The following is a 21,038-nucleotide window of genomic DNA, read 5'->3' as shown; positions in this document are numbered from 1 at the left end:
TCGTGGGGATTAGAACCGCTGACCTTCTGATCGGCAAGCCCTAGGCTCTGTGGTTTAACCCACAGCGCCACCCGCATACCCCACAACACCACCCGTGCCCATAGAGCCACCTCTGGCCCATAGAGGAACGCAAATAGGCTGTGATGATGGTTTGCCCTCTATCAGATGCTGCTTGGCTCTGCCCCATCCTCCACTCCCTAAGATTCAAGAGACCCGTAATCAGTTCTCAAAATGCAGTCAGATATAAACTGAAGCAAGAACAGCCCTGCAGGATCAGGCCAATGCCTATCTTGCCCATGTTAAAAAAAAGGTCATATATAATGTTCATAAATGTACCAAGCAAACACATACCCTGTTTCTCCGAAAATAAGACACCGTCTTATGTATGATGTATGGAGGGGTGGTCTTGAGCATTCAAAATGTCTATACCGTATAAGGAAGGGCACACCTTTGTTCTGGGTCCTCCTCTTTTCTCCTGCATGAGAGGGGAGCACCCTGTTGCAACAGTTCAATAAAGATCAGGCTTACTAGCTGCTTTGCTTCTCAATATTCTCTGGATGGCCTCTGTTATTTTCTCCTACCAATGGAGAACCTACAAAGGACTCTTTAAGGGCTCTTGTATACCCCATATGGGAATAAGGGCAGATTTTGTTTACAACACCCATCAACCCAGTGATCAACCAGATGAGTAAGGGAAAATGCCCCAAGCAGAAATTAAGAACAGCTCTACTCTCTCCCCACTTGCGATTCCTTGCAGTTTGTATTCACAAGCATTCACTGAGCCAAACACCCCTTTTGCGAATAAACCACCAGCAAAAGAAAGACATGATTCCTTCTCTATCCTTTTTTCAAAAAAATTATTTTTTATTTTAAACGTTTTTCTCACAAAGATCTAAAAAATAACATTCCCCCACCAAGCGCTTCGTATAGAGAAACTTTACCCTGATGCACCCCCCAAAAGTACCACTGTACTCCTGTCCCCCCCACCCCGTGCAAAGATCCTTCCCCGTCTCAGGTCAGCGACAGCTTCTGCCCATGAACTATGCGCTTGCGCTGCCCTCACAAGGGAGAAAAGCAAACCCTGTTTCCCCTAAAGTGCTGAGGACATGTGCTGTGATCCAGGGGCCTTGAGAGAAGCGCCAACTGCATGTGCGGATTCTGTTTGCACCATCTTTTATTCAGGGCTCTCGCTGGAGCCACCCAGGACGGCAGCCGGAAGGTACGTGCCGGGCTTCTGACACTTGTGAAGAAATGACAGTAAGAAATCAGGATCCTGCCAGGGAGATTGGAAACACCTTGTTTCTTGCCACGCCACCCTAGTCCTCTCTCTCTCTCCTCACTCACATTTCATTTTTCCCAGGCTTTGGATAAGACTTGAGTTCCCATCTTGGCCCAGTGCCTGGCGTGCAAAAGGTCCGAGCCTCCTTCAGTGGCATCTCCAGGATGGGTTGGGTGAGATCCTGCCAGTAGATGCAGAGCTCGATGGACCAATGTTCTGGTTCCATATAAAGCAGCTGCCTAGGTTCCTTATAACTAAGATGGGCTCTCTAGCTTCTGTCTTCTGGAGCAGGAGAGGCTGAGTTGTGATCTGAGGCCAGTGTTCAAATGGCAGGAGCCTTTTGTGAAGAACTCACCTACCATTTTTAGAATGCTACAGGGGAGGCATAATTTGGCTAAATGTGTGTATATGTGCACCTGCATGTGAAATCAGGCAACACGGCTTGCAGACTTCAAATTCCCCTCTAAGGTTCCTTATGCAATCAAAGCGATGCTCTGGTTTGCTTGGAACTGTTGTGCATCTAACTTTTTGAACAAACACTATTTGCTGTTTTGCTCTTCTCAGCTTCAACACATTCATTGTTTAAAATATGAAATTAATTTGAGAACTGTTTTCCATCTGTCACTTCCATCAGCACCCATCAACAGATTCTTTCATCCAGGGCCCTCCAGAAGTTTTGTTGGACTACAACTCCCATCATGCTGGCTGGGGCTCATGGGAGTTGGAGTCCTACAACATCTGAAGGGCCAAGGGTTCTCCAGCAGCCTTAAGTACCTATCAGGTCATTTTTCTGGTGCCATTCCACATCTTGACTGCTGTTTACAATTTTTTTTTATAAAAAATCATTTTTCTCCCGTATCCAGAGGAATAAGCTCAAGAAATGCACACACATACCCCACTTTTGAATGAGGCCTGGTAACGTTCAGAGGCACAGAGGATGAGGCTGGAAGCAGAAATATAGAGCTCTCTCCCACTCTACCCAAAAAACTGTAGCCTGTTTGCTTTCAGCTAAGGCTGTTTCTTTTATTCTGTTTTGTGCAGTTTACACTTCTCATCCTTTAGAGAAGACATGGCCAACTTAGAATCATAGAATCATAGAGTTGGAAGAGACCACAAGGGCCATCCAGTCCAACCCCCTGCCAAGCAGGAAACACCATCAAAGCATTCTTGACATATGGCTGTCAAGCCTCTGCTTAAAGACCTCCAAAGGAGGAGACTCCACCACACTTCTTGGCAGCAAATTCCACTGTCGAACAGCTCTTACTGTCAGGATTGGAAAGGATGGGAAATGTAATTGCTTTAAACTTGGATTGAAAGCAATTACATTTCCCACTCCTCACCAATGGCCTGAATACATTTTTCCTCAAGGTGTGGTGGAAACTCCAGCCACAATTTCACTTGCACGGCAAAAGAGCTTCAAGTTGCAAGACACCGAGATATTTCTCACTTCACAGCTGCAGCTCTGGCTCTCTTGTCTCTCTCTCTCACACAATTTGGTAGGTCAGGCTAAGTCAACAGCTGTGAAGCCCATGGCGATAACAACACTTACTATTTGTAAAGCACTCTGCTAGATGACTGCAACACTGGCCTCATTCTCACTGAACTTTCAAACATGTTTCTGGGCTGTACCAATTCAGACAGCAGGTAGGGCTTCACACGGCAGACCGTTTCAAATTTCTTCCTGCATGTAGAAAACTAACATGGCAGGAGCCTTCTCTCTCACATGCTAGTTTTCTACGTGCAGGGTTGAGACAGTTAGGAGAATTCAGCCATTTGCACCCTCACCTGCAGCCTGAAGTGGTACATTCCTGACCCCAGGTGGAAGTCGGCCAGTCCTCCCTTACAAAGACAGACAGTAAAATCATCATTGCTTGCCAGCTTAAATCAACCTTACTGTTAACAATTTGCATCTTTCCCAGTTTTCACCTCGGGCGTACATCATTCAGCTCTTTTTTTCATTCTGTGATCTTTTAAGCTGCCAGCTCATTCCAGTTCACCTGTTCTTCTCTTTCTGTCTCTTCTTTGCAATGGCGAGTTGTTTGGGGAGGGGGAACACGAGAGAGGCAAAAGCTTTTGCGTGGATGGGGGGGGGCAGCTGGCTTCAGTTTATAGGATTCCCAGGAGGGGTAAAAGAAATGCCAAAAATAAAAAGTGCTTTTAATGTTAACCTGCTTTCAGCGACTGTGTTTACGAGTTTACCTCCTTTCTGAAAAGGATTTGGGGGAGAGGGAGGAGGAGAACTGGGAGGGAAGCTGAAGAAGGGGAAGTTTGACTGGAGACAGATCTGTGGGAGCAGGAAGCCAGACGGGGGCTAGGGCTAGGGGGAGGGGTCAGCAACTACAAGATCGTGGGCCAAAACCCACCCCTTTCAGGGATGCAACTTGACCCAGCCAGTTGGCTATCTTAGAAGCATCTTAAGAGGAGAAAATGGCTTCTGTGGCAACAGTCCATGGTGGGGATTGGGACGCTGGCCCATCTCCCCTTGCTCCCTTGTTATTAGTGACTCTCCAAGAAAAATCTAGTTGCTGACCAGGCAACAGCTATCCTGCAACCTGCTCCAAATTAAACCATTCCACCCCCTTAACTCTGCCCCTTCCACTATCATGTGCGTGGCATCCCTCTCATCTTGTGGCTGGTCAGCAGGAGATGGGGGAGGAAATGAATACTACAAGGTGCTTTTGAAAAAAATTGTCCGTTTCCTTTGTTTTGCTCCTTCCTTTTTCTCATGGGAATTTGTGGCAGGGTGTGAGGTATCCCATTGCAGAGGGATGGTTGCTGCTGCTTCTCTTTCCTCCTCCTTTTGTTCTCCCCCTTAGTCAGTTCTGCAGCCTCCTTCCCTTTGCTCACACCCGACGCAGAGGCCGGAAGCCGCGGGGTCGCAGTTTCATCTCTGTGAAAGGGATGGAAAACTCGAATCCTTTCCAGTTAAACCAGTTGATGCCCTTGGATGAGACAGAAATAAAGAAAGAGGGTAAGTGAGAAGTAAGGAGATGCATACATATCTAGGAACAGTATGTTCCCTGATTTGGGACAAGGACATCAGCAGAGCCTGCTGAATCAGGCCAGCGGCCCATCTAGTCCAGCATCCTGTTCTTACAGTGGCCAACCAGAGGCTTGTGGGAAACCAGCAAGCAGGATTCGAACACAAGAGCCCTCTCCTCCCGTGTGGTTTCCGGTGACTGGTATTCAGGTGCATGACTGCTTCCAACTGCAGAGGTACAGCATTGCCATCATGTCCAGCTGCCATCGATAGCCCTCTCCTCCATTAATTTGCCTAATCCTCTTTTAAAGCCATCCAAGTTGGCGGCCATCCTTGCCCCCTGGAGAAGCGAGTTCCATAGTTTAATTGTGCGCGGTGTGAAAAAGTGCTATCTTGGAGAAGTGGATCTCCATGGACGTTGGACAATTCAGACAGAAAAGAGGAACAGAAACAGCCAACGTTTGTTTGTGTCCAAAATGGAAATCAAACCAGCTGATACACGATTGGTAATCGCTGTGATTGTAGCTTTCCAAATGATACCTAATTGATTGTGCGTTTCTCACCCACCTCATTGCTTTGAGCATCCTTTGCCGTGAAATAAATGGGGTGGAATAAATAAATAAATGGAGTGGAAAAGAAGAAGGATAAGGAACTTAACCCAGAAGTGAGGAACTTGTGGCTCTCCTGGGATTGCCAGACTCTCACTCCCATCCCCTCTGACCTAGCCATGCTAGTTAGGGCTAATGAAGGCTGGAGTCCAGCGATGCCTGGGGGGGGGCACAGGGTCCTCATCCTTGTTATGTGGATGAAATTAATTATTACAGGGATGGGGAGCTTGTGACCCCCAGATGCATACCCTCCAACTCTCGGTAAGAAAAATCTGGGATCAGCAGTGGCATGGCACCGGAAATCGCTTCTACGCATGTCTGGACAAGCGTAGAAGCAACTTCCGGTGCCGGCGCTGCCCGATTTCCTGTGCCCAGACATGGGCCGAGCGGCACTGGAAGTCGCTTCTATGCACATGCGTAGAAGCGACTTCCGGTGCTGGTCTGCCCTATTTCTGGTGCCCAGACATGGGCAGAGCGGAACCCGAAATCGGTTTTGCACATGTCCAGACATGCGCAGAAGGAGCCTCCCTGGCAGGTAGGAAATCTGGGGGATTTACGGGATTTTTCTCTATTCGGGATAACAGTTGGAAACGGGTTTAAATACGGGGGTTTCCCGTAAAAAGCGGGAGACTTGGCAGCTATGCCCAGATGATGTTGGACTCCAACTTCCATCAGCCCCAGCCAGGATGGCCAATGGCCACCAGTTTTGGGAGTTTTAGTCCAACATCATCTGAAGAGTCCCAGTTGATGTCCTGAAGGGCTTGTTTGCTACTATAAGAACAAGGATATATGACTACATGGACCATTGTTCTCATCCAGCAAAGTGCTTTTAACTTTCTCATCATATATATTTAAAGGTCCTGGACCTTTGAACATCTGCACAGGAGGTAGAAACTGAACAGGCGAGCAGGTGATGCCCTCCTCATCACGACAATGGGAAAGGGACACTGGCCTGTCACTCATGATTTTCAAGCCCTTCGTGTTTGAAAGGTGACAGCTACCTGGTGGTCTCGGTTGTTTGCGTAGAGCCCGTTGAGGTTGGCGTAGTGGCAGTTGCGGTACCACCATGCACCGCGGTAAGAGACAGCACAGGGGATGATGACTCGGTTGGGGTCGCGGTCCTTGGTGGAGAAGACGCTGCCCGAGTGGTAGGTGAAAGCATCGCCTGCAGAAGTGGGAAGAAGAAGAGTTTGGATTTGATATCCCGCTTTATCACTATCCTAAGGAGTCTCAAAGCGACTAACATTCTCCTTTTCCTTCCTCCCCCATAACAAACACTCTGTGAGGTGAGTGGGGCTGAGAGACTTCAAAGAAGTGTGACTAGCCCAAGGTCACTCAGCAGCTGCATGTGGAGGAGCGGAGATGCGAACCCAGTTCATCAGATAACGAGTCCACTGCTCTTAACCACTACACCATACTGGAAAGGATGAGAGAGGGTTTGAAACAGAGCACAAATCTCCCTCCTTGAGCCTGTGCTCAGCCTTGAAGCCTTAGATTCCCCCCCCCCCCGGCTCAACCCTGCCTTGAGGTTCCCCCACTCAAAAGAATAATATAATATGAGCATATGGGTATGTATTGCTATGTATTTGTGGGCAGCAGCTGCAACATCTAAGGAGAGGGAGAAGGCTTGTAAAAACAAACAAACACCTTTATCTATGCAGGAAGATTCAAGGCGGGCGAAAGAAAGTCCCTTTCCATACAGTGCATAGTTAAACTATGGAACTCACTCCCACATGAGGAAGTGATGGCTACCAAACTGGATGGGCTTTAAAAAGAGGATTATACACATGTATGGAAGGAAAGGCTATCGATGGCTATTAGCCACCACAGTTAAGTTCTGCTTCCACTGTCAGAGACAGCATGCCTCTGAATAATAGCTTTTGTTTTGTTTTGTTTTGTTTTGTTTTGTCTTTAACTTTCTCAGTTTCTCAGAGTGGCGGGGGAAACCCAGCCAGATGGGCGGGGCATAAATAAATAAATAAATAAATATGTTCACAGAATCACTAAATGATAGAATTATAGAGTTGGAAGGGATCCCATTGGTCATCTAGTCCAACCCCCTGCAATGCAGGAATCTCAGCTAAAGCATTCATGATAGATGGCCATCCAACCTCTGCTTAAGAACCTCCAGTGAAGGAGAGTCCACAACCTCCCAAGGGAGAACTGTCAGACAGCTCTTACTGTTCCTCTGAGTCAAGTTGCCCTGCAGACATCCTAAGCACTCCCTCTGAAACCAAATCGCCTTTCAGCATCCTCTTCTTGCGAGCTATCTGATTGGATCCCACCTGACAATGGCGACGGTCTAGAAGCCCCAGGCCCAGGCCCCCTCACCAGCAGTGCCGCTGTAACTGCCCAGGTGCAGGCGGTAATGATCAGCAGGGGGATCCACGCGGAAATTCTGATAGGTTGCATAGACAGAATCGTTCCCAGCCCGCAGATCCACGCGCAGCTCATAGTCCCCTGATGTCGTCAGCTGGTGCAGAGCATCATTCCCTGGAGAGCAAGGCAGGGAGCAGGATGAGCCCCGTTTCCCTCGCACACCCTGGTTCCCATCCTCCTGCAACACGGCTGTAACTTTAGGCTGTGTGTTTTGTTTTCTTTGGAGAAGAGGATTCTGGTGACTTTGCAGAAAAAGAGAGCCAGTGCGATCAGATTTTTTAGCCTGAGGGCTGCATTTTTTCCCTGTGCAAACTTCCAGGGGTCAGTAGCAAAAGCAGGAGGAAGTAGAGATGTCATGTTTACCTTTGTACGTCAGGCTACTTGCTCTACACACATTGACGCAACCCCTTCTCTATCCTGCATATGGGCAAGCAAAAGGCATCACTATAGTGCAAGGACACATTCCAGCCAGGCAAAGACACCCAAGGAGAGTGTTGAGCAATGCCAGTGAGGAGTGTAGCCTGGGGAGCATTCCAAAAGCCAGCTGAAGATGCCCAGAGGGTCGCCTTTGACCTCTGTCCCTGACATATGGCTTACCTTTGAGAGGCCGGGTTTTAAATCCCAGCTCGGCTGGGGAAAGCCTTTCTTGTGTCATGTGCTTTTTTTTGCCTCTGTTCCCAGTTTGTAAAAGGACAGTGGCAACAAACCAGCCACAGCATCCTTTTGTGCAGATGGAGGAATTAAAGGGTAGCTAAGCGATGTACACACCTAGCCAGAACTCCCGGGTGAGGTTGCCGAAGCCGGTGGCGTATTCCTGCCAGTTGCGCCAGAAATTGGTCTCGCCGTTCATCCGACGTTGGAAGACCTAAAGAGAAGGAAGAAGAGCAAAAATGGCATAGTGTGTGTGTGTGTGTGTGTGTGAGAGAGAGAGAGAGAGAGAGTTTTGCACATGCACGTCCAAATGAACTTCTGGTATGTTTATGTCTGCAGTGGGTAAACAGATAAAATTTGCATCAAGGTGGCCCAATGTCAGTGCCAGCTACAACTGGATTTATGGATAATACAAATGAATGCCCCTCAACATGCTCCTGAACAGCACAACTGCATAAATGAAGAAGCCCCACAGGGATGGGGGAGTCTGTTTTGAACGGACACCACCTTTGAATGTTTCTACCCATAATTCCATTCCTCTGCTACGCCCCTTAATACTTACTATCCAGCCTCCTCCGTCAGTCTCCATGTCGCAGTACACCTGCAAGGGGCGGTCCTGGTTGCCCCCAAGATAAATCGTCCTCACTCTGGAGGTTCCCGGCCCATTCTGGCTCTCCTCTGCACAATCCCGAGGGAAGGGGTATCTCAGGTGTCCTGCCGAGGAAAGAAAAGACGACTCTGCCAATGTCTATCCTATATACTAATTGCAAGCTCGTTCTCTGTTTGCTGATCCTTATGTAGCTATCCATATGGATAGGCTCAGGGGAACCCCAAAGATACAAAACAAAAACAAAAACATGGGGAAATAAGCTGCTCCAAACCATCCCAATGAAGACAGATTGACAGAATGCTGATTGACTGTTGAAAGCAGGGTGAGCAGAAAACCTTGGGGCGGGGCATTCTGGAATGGAGTACAGTTATACCTCGGTTTAAGTACTCCTCGGTTTGAGTATTTTAAGTTTAAGTACTCCGTGGACCTGTCTGGAACGGATTAATCCACTTTCCATTACTTTCAATGGGAAGGTTCGCTTCGGGTTAAGTACACTTCAGGTTAAGTACAGACTTCTGGAACCAATTGTGTTTGTAAACCGAGGTACCACTGTACCTGGAAGAGAGCATGGCCAGCTGGTTCAAATCCCAAAGAGGAATATTCCACGCTGCAACATTTTGTCACAGTTCCCAGGAGCAGCTACTGGGGGCGCATATGAGGGACTTGCCATTATTGTGCCCTGCTTATGAGTTTCCCAAAGGCACCTGCTACCAGACTAATGTTTGGGGCAGCGGCAGGGGTGGGGGGAGGAAAAAAGTAGATCAGATGAACGGCATAATTCAATACTAAGTGAGCTGAATTGTCTAAGAAACAGTGGAGGCTGGTCCATTGGGGAGAATGGGGCACTGCCTCACCAACCTCTGTCTGCCCTCAGCCAGCCCCCCCCCCCTCCTGCTGTCCTTCTTACTTATAATCATTGAAGAAGGAGGCACTGACTGTCTCAATGGTGCCCTTGTAAAATTCAGCAGGGAGGAGGATGGGGACAAAACTGGAATGATCTGGCTCACCCTGTCCTTGGCTCTCTGACTCCACCTACTGTTGGCCTCCTCTGCCTTCTGCCCTGCCAGTCCTAATGGCTACAGGTAGGTAGCCGTGTTGGTCTGGGTCGAAGTAAAATAAAAAAATTCCTTCAGTAGCACCTTAAAGACCAACTAAGTTTTTATTTTGGTATGAGCTTTTGTGTGCATGCACACTTCTTCAGATACAGTGAAATAGGAGTCCCCAGGCACTTATATAGAGAAGGGGTGGGGATGGGGAGGGGAGGGGGGATCACTCAGAAGTGGGGACTCCTATTTCACTGTATCTGAAGAAGTGTGCATGCACACGAAAGCTCATACCAAAATAAAAACTTAGTTGGTCTTTAAGGTGCTACTGAAGGAATTTTCTTATTTTAGTCCTAATGGCTGTAAGTCACCATTGCTCAGAAGGGATTGTTCTGAGAAAAACTGTCGGACACCACTGCCACTGGAATATTCAGGAAATTTCCCCATCCCTAGTTTTGCTGCCTACAAATGGTACAGAGACTTTTGGGCCCAATTTTCACTTAGCATTTAAATCTTCCTGTTTCATAGCATAAAGGGGTTGGGTGTGTGGTCCCAAGATGCAGAATCGCAAGAGGGCAGCCTCCTGTTCTAGAAAACAGCAGCAGTTTCCCCTCTTCCTCCTCGAGGAGCGTGTTCACACAAACAGAGATGAGTCTGGAGTTAATGACTTGTGGGCCTCATTCTTACATGTGAATGTCATCACTGCAGAATGAAAAACGGGGTGGGAGAGGCATGCGAAATGCAAACGGGCGTTCTCTCTCTGGTACAGGGTTTGCGAAGCTGTCAAAGCCTCATGTGCCTAAACACAAATGTGTTGACCCTCGGACGCCCCAGGCAGAGCAATTACCGGTGGTGAAGGACGTGGCGGTTGGGGCTGTAGGAGTGCCTCTTCTCAGTGCCTGGACTTGAACCTGGTACCGACTGGAAGGAATCAGGTCTTGGAGTTCATACGAGGTGACAGAAGCATCCACGGTGATCTCCTGTGGAGCAGACAATGAGGGGCAGTGAAAAGCCAAACCAATAATATACTGTGAAGCTTACATGGTTAACCCCAAAACTCTTCCCTTATAATAGAGTGCTCCCAGCCCTAATATCAGAAAGGTGAGTCAGCCAATGAGTCTGACACTTCATATATTCTCATGGAAGGATTGTTCAGGGCCTACATACTGGCTTTACGTATTGGTAAGGTAAAGGGACCTCTGACCGTTAGGTCCAGTCGCGGACGACTCTGGGGTTGTGGCGCTCATCTCGCTCTATAGGCCGAGGGAGCCGGCGTACAGCTTCCAAGTCATGTGGCCAGCATGACTAAGCCGCTTCTGGCGAACCAGAGCAGTACACGGAAGAAGAAGAAGAAGAGGAGGAGGAGGAGTTTGGATTTGATATCCTGCTTTATCACTACCCTAAGGAGTCTCAAAGCGGCTAACATTCTCCTTTCCCCTCCTCCTCCACAACAAACACTCTGTGAGGTAAGTGGGGCTGAGAGACTTCAGAGAAGTGTGACTAGCCCAAGGTCACCCAGCAGCTGCATGTGGAGGAGTGGAGACGCGAACCCGGTTCCCCAGATTACGAGTCTACTGCTCTTAACACTACATTGGCTCCCGTTTACCTCCCCGCCGGAGCGGCACCTATTTATCTACTTGCACTTGACGTGCTTTCAAAATGCTAGGTGGGCAGGAGCTGGGACTGAACAACGGGAGCTCACCCTATCACGGGGATTCGAACTGCCGACCTTCTGATTGGCAAGCCCTAGGCTCTGTGGTTTAGACTGTTTAATCCCAACGGGCTCTGCTTTGTAGGTTTCGACTTGAAAACAAACCATGCCCTGTAGTGCCACCCCTAGAAATTTTCACTTCTCAGGGAACTGGGGAGTGCATAACAAGAACAATGCTAGACAGTTGGGTACCTTTGATTGCCCAGACGGGGTTTCATAGGTTAGCAGATATCCACCAGGAGGGGCACGGGGTGGCAACCAAGTGAGACGAGCACTGCGGGATGAGATTTCACTAGCCTGCAGATCCCGGGGTCCATCTGCCCCTGGAAAATGGAGAGGAATGAAGGCTTAAGAAAAACCAAAGCAGTAAAGTTATCTACCTGGCACAGGGAAGATTCCTGCCCCTCTCAATGCAACATGTCCCCTCTCAGCAGCGTAAAGCAGAGGGACCCAAGAAGGAAGTGCAGGGATAGCTCAGTTGGCAGAGCATGAGGCTCTTAATCTCAGGGTCGCGTGTTTGAGCCCCATGTTGGGTGAAAGATTCCTGCATTGCATGGGGTTGGACTAGATGACCCTCAAGGTCCCACCCAACTCTGCGATTCTGTGATTCTATGTAAACTTGACTAAGGAGGACAAAATGAGAGCCCTGCAAGATCCAGGCCAAAGGTCCATCTAGCTGTTCTCACAGCTGCCAGTCAGATGCTTATGGGAAGCCTGAAAGCAGGACTTTCCTCACTTGTGATTCTCAGCAACTGGTATTCAGAGGCATATACTGCCTCTGACAGGGGAGGGAGAACAGACTTAGGACATGGTTCCCTCCCAAATCTATTTCAGGCCCTCCAGTCTCCATTGGCTGGCTTTCCTGCCCTTTGTGAGTCTCGGAATGTCTCAGTCTCTTCCCAGGCCGCATCTGCATACCGGTGGTGAAAGTGGCGCTGGCGGGAGAACTGCGGTTCCCTCCTTTCTCCCCATACACGCTGGCCCGATATTCTGTGTCCAGGTGCAGCCCTGACAACTGTAATTCAGCCCGGTTCCCTGGCACTGACTCGGAGGCCCTTGCACCTGGGAGAGAAAGAGAAGAGACGTATTATAAAGAATGGGCCCTGCTGTAAGCAGAGATGGGTCGATCTGTCAGCTTTGGGTTTCTTTGGTTTTACCTTTTTTGCATTCACAGGTTCAGGTCTCCATACTGCCACATCACCTGCAATCTTTATTTTTTGAAAAGGTAACATGCTCATGGAAATTCACCAGCATTTTAGTGTGAATTACACGCGTCTGCAAGCAATTTTGCTCCTTAATTCTGGGCCACTTTCCACCACTGTCCCCGAGCCGCTAGTTTGCGTCTGACTCCAGCTGTGGGACTTCTGAAGTTCTACTAACAACAACAACGCAGATCGCAGAAGTCCAAGGCTTACACGCCTTTTCCTCTTGTCTTGTGGCCATGTCTACCTTTTGTGGCAACAAGTACCGTATAATGCAATGAATTACACTCTCAGTCTCCCCCCTGCCTCCCTAATGGAATAAGGGACTTGACCACCTGCAAATCATCCCGCCCCTACCCAAATCCCCAACTCTCACCACCAGCAGGCCCATAGGTGACAATGTAGTTGTTCATCTCAGCCACAGCAGGTTGCCATGTAAGCACAGCTGACGAATCGGTTACGTCGATGGCACGCAAGTTGGAAGGACCATCCGGAACTGTGAGGAGGAGAGAGGAGGATGCTGAAGGAGGTAAAAGCCCCAGCAGAACCGGTTGAAAGGACCCTAGGAAGAAGGTATGGGAGAGAACCCCTTTCTCCCTCTCCACCCTGAAACCTTGCAGACATACTGCTGTGCCCAGGTTTGATGTGCAAATGGTCCAACTTGGTACAAGGTGGCTTCTTAAAAGTGGATTCCTGGTCTTGGAAGAGACCGGAAGTGGTTGAGAGTTGTTGTCGTTTCTATCATGCAATATTATATTTCAAATGGATCACTAAGTTATTTATTTTTGTAGTCATGCTTTTCACTATGACTTCTTTGTGTTGGATCTGATTGGTTGTCGGATGTGTGATCTTTGTTGTATATTTTGTCGTTCCTATGGCTTGTGAACTGCCTTATGTATACCGTAGCAATGTGGAAAGGCGGTATACAAATTTAAAATGGAATTGCTGCAATGTGCTGTATGTGAAGCTTCCCTTAGGCTTTTCTGGAGTACAGTTGTACCTTGGAAGTCAAACAGAATTCATTCCGGAAGTCCGTTCAATTTCCAAAATGTTCAGAAACCAAAGTGCGGCTTCCGATTGGCTGCAGGAAGCTCCAGCAGCCAATTGGAAGCCGCGGAAGCCCCGTCTGACGTCCAAAAATAGTTCACAAACCAAAACAGTCACTTCCGGGTTTGCGGCGTTCGGGAGCCAAAATGTTCGAGAACTAAGCTGTTCGGAAACCAAGGTATGACTGTACTGCAATGTGCTCAATGTGAGGCTTCCCCTGGAAACTGCGGCTGTTGCAGAATGCAGCAGCAAGGCTGCTGACTAGGACATCCCGCTGACACCATAGAACACCTCTGCTGAGGGAGCAGCACCGGCTGCCAATATGCTACAGAGTGCAGTTCAAGGTTTTGCTTTTAGCACCTAAAGCCCTGAATGACTTGGAACCACCTCGCCCCATATATCCCTGTCTGGCAACTGTGTGCCTGTGATGGACCCTGCTGGGAGGAGCTCCACATGCCCCAGAAGTGCACTTAGTTTGTACTGGGAACTGGGCTTTTAGTGTGCTCACTCCAGCATTCTGGAATCAGTTACAAAGCTGAAATTAGACAGACACATAGCATCTTGTCATTCAAGTGACTTGTTTTTGTTTAAGAAGGCTTTCCTAGAAATGTAACCAGGTCTGTTTATGGAATATTGTCAATGGTATAACTTTGGAAATGGTTTTATCGCTTTTAGGTTGTTTTTAGAGATTGCATCTCTTGCATTTTATCTTTTTCTTGGTACATTGCTTTGACAGTTTCTGGGTGTGAAGTGGCTTATAAATCTGTAAAACAAGGAAACGAATAAAATTCTGGAGTGTTGCAGCTTTTTTCCACGGACGTACCTGTGGTGACATAACCCACCAAGGGCTCGCTTTCTTCGAACCCACGAACAGACATCACAGTGACCTCATAGCTGGCCCCGGGGGTCAGGCCCTCAATGGTTGTTCGGAGCTTGGATCCATCCACAGAGATGCTCCTTGGCTCTCCTGCAACAGAATTAGCAGGTCTCAAATCTCTGCAGAACTGCAGGACACCAGGATGTCAAAGGCTTGTCTTAGGAGGCAGCACATTATTCTTCAACTGGCCAGGACTGCGGTGTCACAGGCTGACTTAGGCTGCTGTCTGGACTCCAAGAGTAGGATTGTTGCTAGGGATGGGCAGATCTGCCAGGTCATTTCTCTCAGTTTCTGACTTTTCCAAACCTTAATAGTTTAGTCTGCACATGTCAACATAGGTTTGCGGATTATTATTATTGAGCTCTCCATGAAAATCCATCGGTATTTTAGTAAAGTAAATACACATTTTGCTTACCTTCCAAGTTCCGGACTGCAGAATCCGGGACCGGCAGCCATTTGACACCGGAAGTTGCGTCGATGTAACTTCCGGTGTCGCTTTGCCCTTCTATGGGCACCCAAAATGGCCGCCGCCGGCTTTGAAAATCGCTTGTGCGCATGTCAGGAAGTGCTCCGATGCAACTTCCGGTGTCGCTCCGCCCATCCATGGGCACCAAAATGGCCGCCGCCAACACCGGAAGTGACGTCTATGCACTTCTGGACATGCGTACATGCGGCTTTTGAAGCTGGCGGCGGCCATTTTGGTGCCCATAGAAGGGCAAATTGGAAAGAAAAAAATGGCCGCCGGCAGGAGAAAATAACGGAGAAAAACGGGAGACGAAGTGATACGGGGGACCACCAGGAAAAGGTAAGTAAAAAAGGGGTTTTCCCGGGGAAAACGGGAGACTTGGCAGCTATGATTTTGTGTACAATGTTCCCTGAATTGCAACACAATTCCCCCTAATGTAATGCATTTTTGAGGATATCAAAGATATCTGGGAAGCTAATCATGCCACCCTGTCTAAAGGTAAAGGTAAAAGTAAAGGACCCCTGGATGGTTAAGTCCAGTCAAAGGCGACTATGGGGTTGCAGCGCTTATCTTGCTTTCAGGCCAAGGGAGCTGGTGTTTGTCCACAGACAGCTTTTCGGCTCATGTGGCCAGCATAACTGAACCGCTTCTGGTGCAACGGGACACCGTGACAGAAACCAGAGCACATGTAAATGCTATTTACCTTCCCGCCACAGCGGTACCTATTTAATTTTCTACTTGCACTGATATGCTTTTGAACTGCTAGGTTGGCAGGAGCTGGGGCAGAGCAACAGGAGCTCACTCCGTCGTTGGGATTCAGACCACCAACCTTCCAATTGGCAAGCCCAAGAGTGCCACTTGTGTCCCTTTTGCCACCCTGCCTACCCCACGGGAGACAGGATACAAGGCCTCACCTCCATCTGAGGGCTGGAAGGAAACTTTATAACCATCAACACGAGATGACGGTGACCCCCAGTTCGCCACCACGGAGGTCTCACGGATGTCACTGAAGAGCAGGTCCCGGGGGCTATCGAGCTCTGGAAGGAGAAAGAGAAAAGGGAACAGATCGTTTTGTTCCATGAATGAGAGCTCAGAGCTGCATTGTTGGAGCTCCTAATATCATGCCCTTCCTTTAAAAAAAGTTTGGAGTGGGAGAGAGGATCTGGATCTGGATTTGGGCTGCTGCAGCACCACAGGGGACACAGGGCTTGATCCGCAGCCCCTGCTCTCTGCATGGAGTGGCCCTGAGCCCAATAGCCTGCTTTTTTGGAGAATGAAATTACGTAGGGGGTTCCAGTTGCATGACTCCAACATAACGCATCGTTTGGCCCTCGGCATCCAAAACAATACCCACGCTTTGGCACCTGCCTCTCTGTTGCTCGCTCCCCTCCCCACTTGAAACCACCCTCCCTTTCTCCTGGGATTAACTGTGGCCAGTTTGGCTGACCGCAAAGGAAACAGAGAAACGCCAAAGATTAATTCCTCGGGTCTCACAAAGGAAACCACAGCTGGAAGCCAGCCTAACCCTGTGAACTAAGCCAGGGGAGCTAAGCCAGGGCTGCAGCTGTTGGGGCTGCTTCTCTCGCTGCCTCCTAAAAGATCAGCTTGGACCCTTTGAGCCGTTTCTGCGTTCCCCCCTCCCTCCATGGCCCTCTTAGCCTAGGTTAACTGGTACAGTTTGGTGGCTGCAGCTGGCTGTGAAAGTGTGTGTGTGATGGAAATCCTTACTTTAAAAAAAACAATTCTACATTTGCAGAGCAAATGAGGGACAAGTTGGTTTTCTAAAAAGTCCCTCTCATTTTTGCTGCTTTGTATGTGGGTAGAACAGGTACCCCCAAACTGCGGCCCTCCAGATGTTTTGGCCTACAACTCCCATGATCCCTAGCTAAGAGGACCAGTGGTCAGGGATGATGGGAATTGTAGTCCAAAGCATCTGGAGGGCCAAAGTTTGGGGATTCCTGGGGTAGAAGAATGAGGGCATTTCAGCACTGCAAGAGAATGGGTTAAAATGAGGGGTGGAAGAGGGTTTAGCAGTGGTGATGCAAATGTTTCCTTGTAGCCACCATGCTCTCCCTCCCCACCCCCTGTAGCCCCTTAGGACAAATGCTACATCATCATGTAGAGGTGCTAACAGATTATTTGGGGGGGGGCAGTGAATGGTGGCTGCTGGAAACAGTTTGCGTTGCCACTTTTACCGGTGCCAACATGTCTCGCTTGCGAAACTGGCAGCAGCAGTGAAGACAGCAAAGAAGAGGGGGGGTGTCTTCTTTCCCTCTCCTAACTTCATGCCAAAAGCTCTCAGCCGTTATCCTTTCTTCTCCTGCAAAACCAATCTCATAGGCTCTCTGCCTCCTCAGTCTTCCCCATTTATTCATTGTGTGTCCAACAGGACATGGTGTGGGTTTCCCTCCCTCCCCCACACTTAGCTGGCCTTCTGCTTTTCTCACATGAGCTGCACCAGCAAATCTGTTCAGTAGCTAGAGACAGTTTCTTACAACAAACATTCCATGACATCATGGAATCTCGGCCAATAGTTGTGGGGCAAGTCTCACAAGTAAATGGCAGCCAGTGTTCCTACCTGTAACATGGAATGTGGATTCAGATTTCCCTCGTCCAGCATTTACCCATGCATGCAAGTGTAATTCAGCTGATGGACTTGACTTCTTCCTCCTGCTTTTTTTGGGTAGCGAGGTGGCATGTGTGGCCTTCTTACCTGTCCCACTTGTCGTTGCCACTGTGTTGATGCTGGCTGCTTCTGACCCGTCCTGGATGCCATAGACGGTAAGGCTGTACTCGGTGTTGGGTGAAAGGCCCCGAAACACGACAGAGCGTTCATCCCCGGTCACGTTGATTTTCTTGGTTGGTGTGGGACTCATTTCACTATCTGGAACAGAGTTCTTGTGCTGGACCAGAAAGAAATCAAACTCTCCCTCGGGAGCTTCCCACGTGAGCTGCAGCGTAGTGGGTGTCACCTCAGAGACAACCAAGTTTTCAAGGAACACCCGTTTGGTGGCCTCTGGGAAAGCTATGGGGTAAAGAATAGAGAACAGGCAACAAAATGACAGAATGAAGTTCAGATTAAGTATACAGTGATGAACATCACACCCCAAAATCATCATCATCAACATCATCATCATCCTAACTTCACAGAATTGAACTGGGGATGACTAATCAGAAAAGAGATCTTGGGGTTGTAGTGGGCAGCTGAATGACTATATGATCTCAGGATGTGGCAAGACTGAAAACGGTGAATTCCATGTTGGGGCTTGTTAGGAAGGGCTCGGAAGACCCCTCACCCTCTGTGGACCTTAAGACTATAACCAGAGCTGGATTAACAAGCAAAATAAGCACATGCTTAGGGCATCAAGGGAAGGGGGGGCACCATAGTTATTTTCCCATTGCTGGATTTTTAACATTAATGGTCACAAATTGTTCATCTGAATGTTCCTTTTCTCAGCTGAAATATATTAAAAATCCCGGCAGAACAACTATGCAACAAGGCATGCTGGGTGTCTTATCTCTGCTAAGTACAGAAGCAGATGTGTTACGTAAGACTAGTTTTGAGGATCTGATCAAAGACTGCAGTGAGAAAAAGTAGGAGAACTTTTTTCAAATATAAAGTGGAAGTATTCGAAAATAAACATCGTTTCCTGTCTTACTGTAGGTTTCATTTTATTTCGAAGATGGAAAAATTATTTTACTTGTTTACTCTTGTTCGTATTTTGAATTAGATATACCATATGGGGCCACCAAAAACTTTTAAGTGCTTAGGGCCTCTAAAGGTCTTAATCCGGCCCCCAACTGGAACTCACGAACATCCAATGAAGGTGAATGTTGAAATATTAAGGACAGAAAAGAAATAAAGCACTTCTTCACACACTGCATAGTAAAACCACGGAACTCGCTCCCCCAGGAGGCAGTGACGGCCACCGACTGGGATGGCATCATAGCTGCCAAGTCTCCTGTTTTAAACCGTTTCCCGCTGGCAGCCCAGATTGGAAAAAATCCCGTAAATCCCCCGGATTTCAGTACCTGCCAGGGAGGCTCCTTCTGCCCATGTCTGGGCACCGAAAATCGGGCAGAGCGGCACTGGAAGTCGCTTCTGAGCATGTCTGGACATGCGTAGAAGCGACTTCTGGTGCCGCTCTGCCTATGTCTGGGCACCAGAAATCGGGCAGCGCCGGCACCGGAAGTTGCTTCTGCGCATGTCTGGAAGCGACTTCTAGTGCCGGCGCTGCTGATCCCGGATTTTTCTAACCAGGTGTTGGAAGGTATGGATGGCATTAAAGGAGCATTAGACAAATTCATGGGGGAGATGACAATCAATGGCTAGTAGCCATGATGGTTATGTTCTGCTGCCGCAGTTGGAGGCAGCAATGCTTCTGAATCCCAGTTGCTGGAAGCCACAGGAGGGGAGAGTTCTCAAGTCCTGTTTGCGGGCTTCCTACAGGCATGTCGTAGCCACAGTGAGAACAGGATGCTGGACTAAAGTGGGCTATCGGCCTGATCCTGCGGGGATTCTTATCTTCTTAAGTACTATTCAGAACACACACTTTGAATTAGATGTGATAAGGGCAGGGTTCAAACCGCTGGTGCCACATGTCTAGGTTGTTCCTCGGCCCTGCCTGTGGCTGATCCTCCAGCTGTGCCTCTTACGCCCGGCTCCATCCTTCTCCTCTGCAACAGGACCGGCCTTGACAAAAAGACGTCAGCGCCACAAGGCCCTTGCCTCATTTTTCAGACATGCTCGCATGCTCCACACGCCAGCACATCCCCCCCCTTTGCATAAACACTGAACGTAAGTGTAGGCCACTGTCAGCTCATTAGTAAGTGGCCTGACTTGTACCATCAATCTCTCCACACATTTCTGCATTTTGCGTGCGTCCTGCTCCTTTGACGAGCACGGGCTGTTGCTCCGAGCCAGTTCTTGTATTTTTTTAAGCCAAGGAAACAGAGCTGGATCGAAACTCGGATTTCCTCACTCTGCTGACTGAGCTGACTTACAGTGAGGCTGGCTGCCCTAGAGGGGCAGAGAGTGAAAGAGGACCCAGCAGGAAAATCTCTTCCCTCTCTGGGATGTGGAAAGCCTTGGAGAATTTTTGGGAAAGGCTCATAAGGCAGTGGTAGAGCAGATGCTTGCATGTAGAAGGTGATTATTTGGGGGACAATTGCCTCGCCCCCTTTACATTCAGGAGAGGCCCTCTAAGAGAACCTGTCGTTTTCAGTTTCACTCAGTTTCTCATTCTTCCAAAGTTCTCCACAATTCCATATTGGGTTGAGTTTTTTTTTTTAAAAAAAATATTCTCTATTATAATCCATGAGCATTTTAGTGTGAATTTATCCTTATAGGCACATTTTTGCATGCAGTTTCACCCAAGATTCACATTTTTACAAAGCAATTTCCACCAATACAACACATTTTTGCATGTTATTTTAACCAATATATGCATTTTGCACACTATTTTCACCAATATATCAGTTTTTATGCACACTTCACCCTAGTATATGCATTTTTGAACACACTGCTTGGCTGGAGAAGCTTGGCTGAGGGATGAGACTTGGAGTCCAATGACATCTGGAAAGCCCCAAGTTCGCTATCCCTAGCTTAATGGATCCTCCATGTTCAGAGGCACCATGCCTCTGAATATCAGTCACTGGGGAGAAAGAGCAACATTGCCTTCATGCCCTGCTTGTGGACATCCCTGGGGCGTCTGGTTTGCCACTGTGGGAAACAGGATGGTACTTTAGTCTGATCCAACAGAGTACTTCTTTTGTTCTAAGAAGAAGTGGTGAAATGGGAAGGACAAAAGAAGAAGAGAGGCTATGGAGTAGAGGGAAAGGATACAAATATGAGAGTGACAGGAACAAAGACCTGTAGGTGGTTCTGGAAAGGAAGATGCAGTGACAGAGCAGCAATTCAGACCATTGTCATGGACTGGTTGGACCCAAAGAAATAGTGGGAGAAACCAGCTGGGGAACCCTCAAGAGAAGACAGCTCAGAGTGGTGGTGGGACCAACGAGTGGTCAGAGGGAGAAAAGGGAGCAGACTGGGAGGAGGAGGTGTCAGAAGCTGAAGAGGCAACAGGACTCAGTGAGCAGGGAGAGTCTGTGCCAGAGAGAAGTCCAGAATCAGAATCAGACCCAGAAGCAGGAGAGCAAGGAGGTCAAGAGGCAGAGATGAGTCA

The 21,038-nt window shown here is 48.5% G+C and overlaps 1 protein-coding gene across 10 annotated transcripts in view; it reads right to left on the bottom strand.

The window, feature by feature from the left end:
* Nucleotides 1-435: 435 nt before the first annotated feature.
* Nucleotides 436-21,038, bottom strand: part of TNXB (tenascin XB) — a 123,639-nt gene continuing 103,036 nt past the window's right edge. For 7 of the 10 annotated variants that reach the window (XM_035107281.2, XM_035107290.2, XM_060269919.1 and 4 more), the window contains 12 exons: nt 17,567-17,878; nt 15,768-15,890; nt 14,334-14,477; nt 12,840-12,959; nt 12,180-12,323; nt 11,454-11,584; nt 10,398-10,530; nt 8,460-8,611; nt 8,015-8,111; nt 7,199-7,360; nt 5,869-6,032; nt 436-4,221 (listed from right to left, as the gene is read on the bottom strand). In XM_035107281.2, coding sequence (XP_034963172.2) covers nt 4,123-4,221; nt 5,869-6,032; nt 7,199-7,360; nt 8,015-8,111; nt 8,460-8,611; nt 10,398-10,530; nt 11,454-11,584; nt 12,180-12,323; nt 12,840-12,959; nt 14,334-14,477; nt 15,768-15,890; nt 17,567-17,878 — 1,781 coding nt within the window. In that variant the 3' untranslated portion in view covers nt 436-4,122. The remainder of the gene's footprint in view (nt 4,222-5,868; nt 6,033-7,198; nt 7,361-8,014; nt 8,112-8,459; nt 8,612-10,397; nt 10,531-11,453; nt 11,585-12,179; nt 12,324-12,839; nt 12,960-14,333; nt 14,478-15,767; nt 15,891-17,566; nt 17,879-21,038) is intronic. The other 3 variants (XM_035107294.2, XM_035107289.2, XM_035107292.2) reach the window with 1 other exon arrangement.

This window comes from Zootoca vivipara, chromosome 2 (genome assembly GCF_963506605.1).
Source record: "Zootoca vivipara chromosome 2, rZooViv1.1, whole genome shotgun sequence".
NCBI lineage: Eukaryota > Metazoa > Chordata > Lepidosauria > Squamata > Lacertidae > Zootoca > Zootoca vivipara.
Note: the sequence above shows the minus strand (reverse complement) of the source record. Positions and strands in the feature narration are given on the sequence as shown.